The 12,900-nt window shown below is 31.1% G+C and overlaps 1 protein-coding gene across 1 annotated transcript; it reads left to right on the forward strand.

Annotated features, from left to right (window-relative positions):
- Positions 1–5,603: 5,603 nt before the first annotated feature.
- Positions 5,604–10,735, forward strand: LOC133818506 (uncharacterized). The gene is made up of 10 exons (XM_062251407.1): positions 5,604–5,934; positions 7,576–7,671; positions 7,801–7,885; positions 8,365–8,486; positions 8,610–8,634; positions 8,732–8,815; positions 8,933–8,962; positions 9,047–9,149; positions 9,632–9,696; positions 10,454–10,735. Exons 1-9 carry the CDS (start codon positions 5,845–5,847, stop codon positions 9,693–9,695), a joined length of 699 nt encoding a protein of 232 aa, XP_062107391.1. The 5' UTR covers positions 5,604–5,844; the 3' UTR covers position 9,696; positions 10,454–10,735.
- The last annotated feature ends 2,165 nt before the right edge of the window (positions 10,736–12,900 follow it).

Raw genomic sequence — 12,900 nt, forward strand, 5'->3', positions numbered from 1 at the left:
GTAAAACTATATAAAAAAAAAGTCTATAAAAATGAAAAAAATTTAAAACTTTAACTTTATTAGCACTTAAGTATTTACAAAGTCAAATATAAACTAAACTTATACAATAACACAAGACTTTTGAAAATCATATTCACAAAATTCCTTACTACCGAGTCCGGATCCCACAAGATGTCTAAGTATCAAGCCACACCTGAAAGGGGAAAAATGACAAAATAATGAGCAAACGTCCAGTAAGTAAATCTCATGTAATGGATGAATGCATATACAATTCATTGTGACAAAAGATGCATGACGAAATATACAACCATAGTCACAAATATGAAAGCACAACAATAAAGCCAACAATCCATCATTATTATCTCAGATAATCATGTATTCACACTATAAGTCAATGTTTACTCTTATTAGCTGCTAAACAACATTATATCTTGTTTATCTCCTTATCATAGAACAAATTTCAACATAAGCCCTCAACTAGGGCTCAACTATAGCCTTTCACTATGGTGTGTCCGCGATTTTAGTAATTACAGTAATACTTCACTCTCAAGACCCCATGGTCGAGATATTATTTTGTGCCAATACTATAGTCTGTGATAATCATTGGAATGCCCATTTATATAAACCTTCAATAAAGAACCTTGACCTCTTTGCCCCACTAATAAAATATGTGGCTATCAAAAAATTATCATCTCCCCTAACAAGCCTCGCTGATTATGCTTTTCATTGCACGTATGACATCTCGTGAATTCCACATTAATTTTTTTTAAATAAAAATAATATTTAATTAAAAATGTGATTTAATTGGAAAATCATGAAAATTAAATATGTATTGATTTAATTACATATTGGGATAGTAAATAGATTTTTATGTCCCAAATTATGTAATATTCGTTGAATTACATAATAATAGACATTTAGGGTTTATAATTGGAAAAATAAATTGAATTTAAAAGAGTTTTGTCCTTTAATTTAAATTATCATTATTTATTGGGAAATAAATAATAAGAAATCTTTAAATTGATAAATGAGATTTATCAAAATTTGTTGATTTACATTTTAAATTGTGATATTTAAAATAAAAGGAAATTTTGAGAATTTAGAATAAATTATGACTTAAAAGTTAATTTATAACATTTGACATAAATTTAATGTTGTAAGATTTTTAATTTAATTAGAAATTAAAATGAAATTTGATTGAAAATTTGATAAAAGAAACGAGATTTTTACTAAAATAACTAGTTAAGTTATTCATGGTAGTAACTTGGTATTATAGGAATAACTTTTTGTACTATATGATAATTAATTAGTTTTTAAAATAAACTTGAAGGTAGCGTAAAATTATCTTAAATAATAAGACATGTAAATTACACGAGTGACTAAAAAATTATATTAATTTAAAAGTTACCGTGTAGTATACTAAATTAATTTTTATTAATAAATTATATGATAACTTACTATATTATATGAGAACTCATTAGTTTCTAATACAAGCTTGAATGTTACCAAAATGTATCTTAAATAATAAAATACCATAATATAACCCAAAATCAACCAATTGATATATTAAGATGTGTACAAATAAGTTTTGGCAGGAAACAAAATGTATTGAAATAATATGATTTAAAAATAAGGAAAATTCTCTAGTCCCTCTCAGGACTTAGTGCCACAAGTGGGGCCCATTAAATTTTCCAAGTGTCATGATGTGAGCTAGTTTGGTGTATTTATTTTTTATAGTGTTTTACCTATAGAACCAGTTATATAAACCGATTGTGAATAGTTGTATTGATGTGGCTGTAAAGGTAAGGGCAATGGGGTAATTTTACGTCTAGAAAAGTGTACAGTTAAGGAGAATATGGTCATCTTGGTATTGATTTGTAACTTATTTACGATATTGGTAAAGTATCATTTTGCCACGGGTAAGTAATTTTGAAGTAAGTGGTAAGTAATAATGTTATAGCAAAAAGTAAAAAAAAAACTGAACTAATCAGATTAGTTTTTTTTTTTTTTTTTTGTGTGTGTGTGTGTGTGAATTGTTAGTAAAAGCTTAAAATATGTGTTTAATGGTTGGATGAATGAATTAACACTAATTAGGCACCTTAGTGTTGTATAGTTAATTTTGTATAAATTTTGGCTATTATATGGCATTAGGTACCTAAGAGTTTCACTTTTCATAAGTATTTTTTTAATGAATTTTTTTGTAACAAAATTAGAGTAGATTGTAAGAGTACCAAAATATTAATTATGCTAAATGTAATGTAACTAAGACTAGGGCATGATGCATGGTAACTTTAATAGCTTTCATCTTTTTTCTCTTATTTAAAAGTTTACCTAATTCTCCTGCAATCACGTTGGTATATTCTCACAACAACATAAATTCATGTCACTTATATAAATAGATATGAATCATAAAACTACCATGCCACCAGCAAATAAAATGATTCTTACAAATTAAACAACAACACTGTACAATTTGCACGTAACTTTCTAACAAAAAAACTTGAATGAAACCAAAAAATATCACAATGACTTTCATCAAACGAGTCTTGTACAAGACAATTATTAATAAATGCTATCATTAACTCAAACCATATTTAATTAAGAAAACTAGTCATGAGCATACATAAACAATCATTAATTTCAAATGCAGAACAACTTTTTCTTTAAAAAAGCACAAAGTCAATGGAAAATACATGGTTAAAACATCACTCCAGCCAAAGTGCATGTATAAGTCTCAAAATTACGACATAGAGATTCAATTCATTCTTCATTTACACAGACAAAATAAATCTAAAAATAGGCAAATAGGCATTGCATCAAACATTTGGTGCTCTAACTGAGTCCATAAAAAAAAGGAAATATAGAGAGAGATTACCTCTCCACGACTTTAGAAGAACGGGTGGAAGTAGGAAAGAGGGCCTATGTCACGGACTGCCCATTGGGGCGATCAAATATCTCTGAGTGGGTGTGTTGCTTGACGAGAGTGAGAATGAACAAGAGAATGAATTAAAATCAACGGAACAAAACAAGAAACAAATGATCTGCATCCACCAAATTTAGTTAGCAGAATAGAATTTCTGTATGACGAAATTTAAAATATGAGAAGACAAACAAAATTAGGGCACAAAATGAGAAAAATAAGAAGAACAAATGCAAGACAAATGTATATGCAGATGGAAAAGAAGGTAGCTTCGTTCCTGGACAAAGTACGAAAAAAACAGAGGAGAAGAATGAACGAAACCCACGACATTCAAAATGAAAATTAGTTCACTCAACCTCCACCATCAATTACTCGCGCCAATCCACCTACTATTCAACAATTTTAACACAAAACTCCGACTAAAAAAAACAATGGGGAGGGAGAGATAGACCGACGAACATTTGGAGGGGAAGAACGACTCTTCTGTTTTCAATTAAAAAAATCAGAAAAAAAAATTAAGAGTGGAAACGGTAGTCGGTTCCTAAGAGTTATCAAGGGGTTATTAAGAGGTATATGTGTATTTTAACACATCCTCAACCAAACACCACAATCCCATCGTCCACCATGGATCCAATGACTGAAAATAGATGAAGGACTAAGTCCTTCAAATCCAAGTGAGGGACTAAAGTATTGCCCTAAAAATAAAGCTTTTAATAAAAAAAGTGACTAATTGGTATTTTATTGGTATCATAAACAACTAAAGTGTAACTTTTTACAATATAGAAAAAAAATTCAGGAAGCGAGATTTCCTAATTTTTTTCAAAATCTGGTAATCTATGCAGACGTGATAGCAATATTTGTGTAAATAATTTAGTTGAAGATATTTTTGTAGATACTTTGAATTCTAGGTATATAAATCTAAAATGCCCTTTTACATATGCAGCATTCCTTAGCTACATATAGATGTATATATTTTTATTAATTTCTCACTCCTCTCTCATTTTTTTCTTATATTATATGTTTTTGTTTTTATGAATAAAAAATACTAAAATTTATAATATATAAATGAAGTAGATAACAAAAAATAGAGAAGATGATATATTAAAATGTCGTGGTAAAATAAAAAATAAAAAGTGGAAATTTTGTGAAGTATTTTAAATGATAGAGTGCATATCTATTTAAATGATAGAGTGCATATCTATTGGATTGGTGTCATACTTATATCTCATATATATGTTTGCCCATGATATGAAGAAAGAAATGGAAATAGGGAAGCCCTCTTGTTGTTGAATTACAAGTTATCAAAGATGTGTGCAACTTGCTAAAGAGATGCATTTTCAAAGTTTCCAACATTGTTTTTTATTGCCTTGAGACCATTAATCTGCTTACTTTTTAGTGCTTCAATTTTGAAGACTTCCTTTTTGCACCTGGATCAACTAATTAAGTTCCTCATTTTATGACTAAGTCATCTTAATCTTGTAAAACTTCAACATTTTGCAAGGATAATTTTTCTCAAGTTGCATTGTTTGTTCTTTACAATGACATACCTCTTTCTTAGAGCACTTTTAATGGATGATCTACTCTATTCTTTTAAATACCTCTAAAAAACATTAGTTTATCTATTTTACCTTTAACTTTTACATTATACTATACATCAGCTTCTTTATTTTTTTCTATATCATTTAAATATTATATTTTTTTAATATCTAATATTCGTTTCAAATATTTTCTTTAATTATCAATAATATTCTTATATATATATTAATATTTGAAATATATACCCATATATAATATCACATAATTATATTTTAAATTTATCCAAATTTATAAGATAAAATAAAATATAAACTAATCCAAAACAAAAAAAAAAAAAGAATTTTTATAGTTTGAAGTGCTCTTGCATTATAACATATATTAGTTTTTCTATTTCTTCTCTACATTATTCAAATATTATATTTTTACATACTATACTATTTTTATAGCCATATTTTAAAAAAAAAACTAAATATATACATATACTGTATATATAATAAATATTTTCATGTTTATATTTATATTTATAAATAAAACATAATTTTTTTACAACAATCCACTAAACTATACATACATATATTATATATTGAATATTTATGTTATTTTCCTTAATATTCTTTAACAAGCGAGAATGAGAGAAAAAGTAGGAATGAGAAATTTTAATTAAAAAACTTTTGAAGGAGCTATAATAGTTCATAAATGTGGTTCAACACTGCAGTTGAACCACTAAACATAGAATGCATTATACGTGGTATGCCTCTTTTACCATTTACTTGCAACTTTTTTTCGAATTTCAATAGTATGCCTAATCTATTGGGACTGTTCGTAGAATCTTCTTTCATCCAATTCTCCTAAAATATAATAACATATTATTTACAAAACATGAAAGGGAGAGATGAGTTTGATTTTGACCGGAAGTTGGCCTAGCCAAGACTATGTCCTATGTTATTTTCATTTGATTATTATCATTAATATTCTTTTAAGAAAACACAGCACAAGGGAGAGAAAATGAGAAAAGTCCAATAGCCAATAGCCAATCCGATCCAGAGTGGAGGAAACTGAACGCGCTGTTGTTGCTTACGTGGTCTACCCCAATAGCCAATCCTTTTACTTCTCTCTCTAATCATAACCAAGTCTCCCACTTCAAAATTCAAAGTGCCTACAAATTTTCAAAATAATCAATAAATATAGCAATAAACGACAACGATTTGTTTCAAATTAACATTGTTTATTCTTTCACGTTTACAGCAATACCCTTTTCCGATGATATCTTTACGTTAGTCCCAACTGCTTTCTTTCCCTTTTCTTTATTTTTTTTCCTCTCAAAGTTCAAACTCCCAATAATTCTTCCCAGCTTTCTTTCTTCTGATTTCTGGGATTGAAGATTCAGAATGGCGAATTGGGCCTTGATGAACTGTTGCCAGCACGATCAAGTTGTCTTCTTAACCACTATTGGAGTTTTCACCGTCGTTATCCTCTTGGTAAGTTTTTTTTTTTTTGATGAATAAAACACCCCTTTAAGCTATGTTTGGTTTCCAAGAAAGAAAATGAAAAAAAAATGGAGTCTTTTGTTTTGGTTGATTCAAAGTGTCAACGGGTAAAGTCAACGGAACCATAAAAGGGGACGCACTCGCACATGATTTTGATTCTTCGTACATTTTTTTCTCAAAAATCTGAGAGTAGTATTTCCTTTGTTTCACCATGTACATGTGCTTTTAAATTAAAGACGAGTTTCCCATTTCTTTCTTTTTGTGATCTTGAACTTTTTAAACTTTGGGTCTCTTTGTAGAGTTTTGTTTTGTTAAATCTTACCTTGATTTGTTTATAAAAATATAGAAGCTGTCCTGTATAGTAGAAGAGCGACTATTGGTACAAGGGCTAGTCATTTAGAACCTGCTTGGTTTAATAAGTAAGACTGTATGTATGGGTGTACTCTAAATCTTGAATATGGCTTATAGGTTTGCTCTTTTGTGTAATTGTTCTTTCGCAGACTCTTTCTATTAATTTAGGAATGTATTCACCAAATTTTATGAAAAATAAATTATAGGAACATTGCTTTCTACTTATCATAAACACCTACAAAGATAAAACATACAAGTTTTGCTTTGCTTAAATGGAATGCAGACATTTTGATGATAGAATTAATGTGCTAGAGACTAGTATTATAGTAGTGGGATGATCGAGACATCTTGTGATTAGCAACTGTCATATATCTGTTTGGAGTGTAAGAAAGGGGGAGATGTTGGTCAAAATGGCGAGACACTGAGACGTATAGAGAAACACGGTTGAATGTGAAAATTATTTATTAGAAGTGATTTTGTTTGTTGCGCTCTGTATTTCTTTTGACATTGGTTTTAACACAATGAAATTTACTTGGTCAAACTTATAGTACGGAAGTAGAAAATAGAAAGAAAGGGAAACTTGTAATAGCTACTTTCAAAAGATCTATTGGGTCATTAGGGTCTGAGGTACATTTGAGTAGAGTGTACGAGTTTTTAACAAGGGAAGCATGGATCAAAATGATAAGCATCAAGCCAAACCAAATGATAGAGGCTAGTGAAAATTGACAATGAGATGGCTGCAAAGATTCATTGGGCTGAGTTAGCTTTCAACTAGTTGATTTGACCGATCCACTTTAAAATGACTGTCAAGTTTGCAGGCTAATGTAGATACATCTAACCTAGCTACCTAGAAAAGGAAAAATTAATAATCATGAAGAGTGGTAAACAGAAAATGTTGAAGGACTGCTGGACTGTAGTAAACAGCTGTGTTTATTTTACAGCTGTATTTATTTACCTAAATTCTTAAATAGATACTGATATGATTAGGACCAGACTTAGAAGGATCATCTGTTAGGCATATGAATCCTATTATTTCCTGATTTTATGTTTTCTGCCTCTTCCATTTCCGTGTGCTTTCCTCTATTTATTAGTGGTTTGTGATGAATAAAAAATAGATTATTGAGATTTGAGACCTAATAGCTGAAAGGAATTAAACATGAGACGATTTTTGTAAAAGCCAAGATGGTCTGATCTTTTATAGTCTTGTTGATAGCTTTGGCAAACTTTATATTCAATTTGGTAGCTCTAATGACATTAACTTTTTTGTTGTGTATGTTGTAGCTCTGGAGAACAGTACTACTCACACCCTTTAAGCTCATCACAGTGTTCTTGCATGAAGCAAGTCATGCTATTGCTTGCAAACTCACGTGTGGTCATGTTAGAAGCTCTTCACCTTTCCCCTCTTTTGTACTCAATGCTTATATTGTGAAGCTAGTTCATGCACTTAATCCTCATTTCCGTGGTTCCTGAAGTCAGTCATGCAAACTAATATGATCTCATGTGTAGGTGGAGGGAATCCAAGTCCATGCAAATGAGGGTGGCGTCACACAAACGCGTGGTGGTGTATACTGGTTGATATTACCTGCAGGATGTAATACACTTTTTTCCCTAGCAACTATTTTTTCTATGGTCCACATCCTAGTTTCAAGTTTGTTAAGTGGAAATGAAACATTGCATGCATTTCTTTGATAGAATATTCATGAATGTATTTCCTGTCTTTGCATTCCTTAGTTCAATTGATTTTTTTTTCAATCTGAACAAAAAAAGCTTCACTTCAATAAACCTTTTTTTTTCTCAGTTCTTTGTATTCAAGGTGTTTCTTACGTGCGTCAATTATACATGTTGGCCTTGCACTTGGTTTCTGGCACTGAACTACCCTTAAGAATTTCTTATTACTGATTATTCTTTCAAATTGCATACACCAAGTTCAATTGTAGTAAAACTGAAAATGAGGTCTTTGTAAAGTCAGTAGAATTTTTTATTTCTTTTGATATTGGTTTTACAATTCTTGTCAATTAGCATGATGTGTTTCCATGGCTTCATGCTTTATATGAAATTTTACATACTCAGATCTTGGCTCATCATTCTGGGGAATGACTTTGATACTCGCATCAACAAATCTCCTCACTGCGAGAATTGCTGCTGGTTGTTTAATTGTTGCTCTATTTGTGGTGCTCTGTATTGCCAAAAACGTAAGATTGCCATTTCATATATTTCAGTGTTGAGAAATGCAAACATTATTGCATATTGTCTTCATCAGTTACTATAAAGTGAGCACTTATTAATTTTTCCTTTTAATCTTGTTCATTATATAGTGGACACTCCGTGGACTTTGTATCGGTAAGAAACTTTATTGAGTTGTTTAAAAGTACTGTCAATTTTATATATTCAAATGCTTCCTTGCCATTTTCTGATGCTTGCTGGTTGACTCTATCAGGATTCATCATTTTCCTTGCTTTAATTTGGGTTCTGCAAGAAATGACAACAGTCCGTATTCTCCGTTACGTTATTCTCTTTATAGGTACTTTTTTATCTTATTATTTTTGTGGCAAAACTCCTTTATTAGTTTTTATACTTATTATCACATCTTTTTGGATGGAGATTTACAGCTGTAAATGTTTGATTTGGTTAATTGCAGGTGTGATGAACAGCTTGTTTTCAGTATATGGTATGTGCCACCACTCATCTTTAGCAAGTAACCTATTGATTACCAATTCTACACTTGTGTTTGATATTCAAATACATATGACAGATATCTATGATGATTTAATATCTCGAAGAGTCAACTCCAGTGATGCTGAGAAGTTTGCTGAAATTTGTCCTTGTTGCAATGGAGTTGGATGGGGAGTCATATGGTGAGCATGTTGTTTAAAACTCATTTATATTAATCTTTTTATTAGTCCCAAAGCATTTGTAAAAAGTTGAGTTGGTTCAGAATTTTAAATTCAACGACATACCATAACTTTCAAAAAGTCTTAATCTTTAACATGGCTTTCCTTTAAAAAAACTTAACAGAAATGGCACATCATTAGTCTCTACATTTTGAAAATATCATTTAATTATTCCCCAAACTTTCGAATTGTTGTACCTTTAGTTCGTAAGATGTGTCATTCTATATTAAGCTTGATTGAAATTGTGCTATTATCTTGGCCTGCGAATATTTGGTCGTCAAATAAATTTTAATGATTCTAAAGTTTAGGGATCAGGATGTAATCATGTATCATCTTGTATAGTTGAGATCACATTTCAATAAGGTAAACTTGTAAAAGAGAGCATGTATATTTTCTCCATGTAAAATTATATTTTGCTAATCTTAATGCTTTGCTTACACTTGCAGGGGAATGATATCATTTACATTTCTTTGTGGATCAATGTATTTGGGACTTGTCATCTTATCATGAGGTACAACCTGCTTTCTTCTAGTGTTTGCAATGATTTAACATATATTTATATTTGATGAGAGCAAACATATATTGCATTTATAGCCTATAATTTATAGGTACAATGTCATTTGTGAAATTCCTTTCTCTGATACTTGTGGCATAATTGTATTAAATTGTTTAGTTCACTATTACTGTCATTCAACTTTATTTGTAAACTGACCAGTATTTTGTTGAAATTGTTTGTTGGTTAGTGTGGATACTTTCAATTTATGCTGGATAATTGAAATTCAATACCATGTATTACATTGTTAGGATATTTACTATTAAATTAATGTTTTCAGCTTAAGAAGCTTATATATTTTTTCTCCCAACATATTTATGTTGTTTGAAGAGACCTTAAAATTTTCTTAGTACTTGATGTGTCAATGGTAATTTACTTTATAATTGTTGAAAATATATTTTCCAATTACAACCCTGGACAACAATAAAATAAATAATAATAATAATAACAATATATGTGTATGCTCTCCTATTTAAATCATTTCATTGGAATGGATTTATGTTCCTCAACCGCACTACTAGACTTGTTTTGTGCTAGACAGCAAATTAAAATAAAAAGCAAACGAGATTGTGTGATTTGCTTAGAACTTGGAGATTTATTGTTCTGGCAGTTTTCTGTGAAGAATGTTAGCTAATCTTTAATAGCTTCGCTGTTTAAAGATTTATTTTATGGCTAAATTTTTTTTTTTCCTTTTTTCTTGTTCTTTCCTTTTCAGGATTAGAGTCTTGGGTCCAAACTCATCTTGGGGTTGCAGAGAGCTCATATATCTGTGTTTCATTCCAAATTTTGTAGCCTGATTCAATTGATACTAAAAAATATTTATGCCTTCATTCTTTTAACCCTTTTTATTGAGGGTTACATGTGATTATTTTCATAATTTTTTATAGGAGCTTTTTATTTTACTCATATATATCTATTCTTGTAGAGGCTGGAGAGTGATTTAAACAATTGACATGAACTGCTTAATTCAATGTGTATTCATATATTTTCATGGATTCTTAGAGCCTTTACCAGCTAATACTTTGGCTATATTTGGTTTTGGCTATGTTTGGTTTTGTAGGAAGGAGGGAGAGTAGGATGGATGAAGAGTTTAGGAAAGAGAGAGAGGATAATTGCTATTCTTTATGTTATTTGATAGTAAAGGGTGAAGTTGGAAAGATGGAAAGGAAATTAATTATTAAAATTATTATTTTATATCCTTAATATTAATATTTATTATTTTTTAAAAGGATATATATATATATATGATATTTATATATTATTATTTTTATCATTCTCTTGAATCCCTCCAAAAATGGAGGGATTGAATTTATAAATTTTGAAGGGAGAATGTCTCCCTCTCTCCATCTTGCCAAACAAAAGGATTCAACCCATATGATACTTATCCTTCCACTACTCTCCCTCCACCCCACTCCATCAACCTATTTTTCTTCCCTACCAAACATAATGTTAGTCATGCTTTTTGTATGCTGAATTGAAAAGCATGATATCAGATTAAATAAAAAATTTGGTAAGTGGGTGTTGCTTAGGTTTTCACATCATAAATCAAAATAAACTTCAGTTGACAAAGTTTGTTGATGCGGTTTTTTGCCAGTAGTAGATTTAGAAATCTAATAAGGATATTAGTGCTTATTTGTAAATTGTAATGAACTTATATTAACAATTTCTCACACACATGATCTTAAGTGATTTAGTGGTTAAATCATTTAGTCCACGAGACAATATTATTACTTACAATTTTTGCAGAGTTTCAGTATTACAAAAAGCAGTCCCCTTTCTTGTCCATTATCCCTGATATTTATAGTGGAATTTCCTGGACAGGTTTGGGTAACCGTTGTGCATAAATATGGCAAACATTTAATAAATATAATTCTCATTTACATAGGGATACAATTGCCTAACAGAGTATACTCCTGTTATCTCGAACAATAAATGTGCAATACAACCTGGACATTAATAAGCGTATAGACTGCCTTTGAGTCTCTCAGGATCCTTCAGTATGTGTCATGAACAGGTTTCCACGAGCTGAACATCATCATAGAGCTGAGGGTCGAAGAGATTACGAACCTTAGTTTGGATTAAATTCAGAGCGCCCTAAAGGGGATCTGGACACTAGATGTCTCAAACTGGACCGTCATCCTAAGAGGCAACTTGAGAATTACCGGAATATCGTACTGTCAAGTCCTAACTCGAGCTGCTCACATCACCATTGGCTAGATGTTCTATTCGCCTGTTTTTTTCCATATATTCATCTGCCAATTGTACCCCTAGCTGAGTGATTAAACCCGTGCTAATTTTTAGGGTACAACATTTGCCCCCCAAGCTCCTGCTCGTGCTTGACGTCATCACTTTCTAATACGCACGGTAGGGGCTTTTAGGCTTCTGTCATGTAAAATCATGCCTGCCTATTACTCGAGTGTTGAACACATTGTTGTTTGTAATTGGCGTTTGTTCGGGTTTCGAGGACTGTGACAACTGTCCTATCAACTTTCTACCGCTGCACGGGTCATTTAATCTTGGCCTTTGGATCTCGAGCTGACCCAATCGGATGACCCAAATTAATTCACAAAGCTTACGTATAAATAGGGAGATCAGACCTGAACCTTACCACCTTTACATTCAGAAACTTTCCTTTCAGAAACAAAAGTTCCCTTTTTCTCTCAAACTTTTTCCAAAAACCTTCATCGCCTTTCAGTTTCTTAGAAGCTCTCAAGCTCCTACCTGTGGAAGCATCAACATTCTCATCGAACAAATGTATAAACTGTAAGTATTTCCTCATTTGGTTTGAATCTTTCACTTCTTTATTTTCCAATGAGTTTATTACTTCGAAAAACATTTTTTGTTCAGTACTGTTTCATGTTCTAGCCATGTCTGAGATTAAATAGGGTTCGGTTTAGGCTAAAAGAACGATAATAGATTTATTTAGAAACAAGGTATTTGAAAACTGGACAAATTTTCTGGGGTTCGCAAGGAAAATGTTGCTGATGAATCGATTAGGATACCTGTTTGGATATAGAAGTTGAGAGGATTTTAGGTTTGGCTCTGGGTAGCTTAAGGGTCACGATTCCTTAAGCGCTTTTGTATTAAAGCGCTTTCAAAAGAAAGGTAGTGGGTCTGACGGATTCGACATGCGAATCCTGGAGTATCGGGAAATTTCCCGAG

This window comes from Humulus lupulus, chromosome 2 (assembly GCF_963169125.1).
Source record: "Humulus lupulus chromosome 2, drHumLupu1.1, whole genome shotgun sequence".
Lineage (NCBI taxonomy): Eukaryota > Viridiplantae > Streptophyta > Magnoliopsida > Rosales > Cannabaceae > Humulus > Humulus lupulus.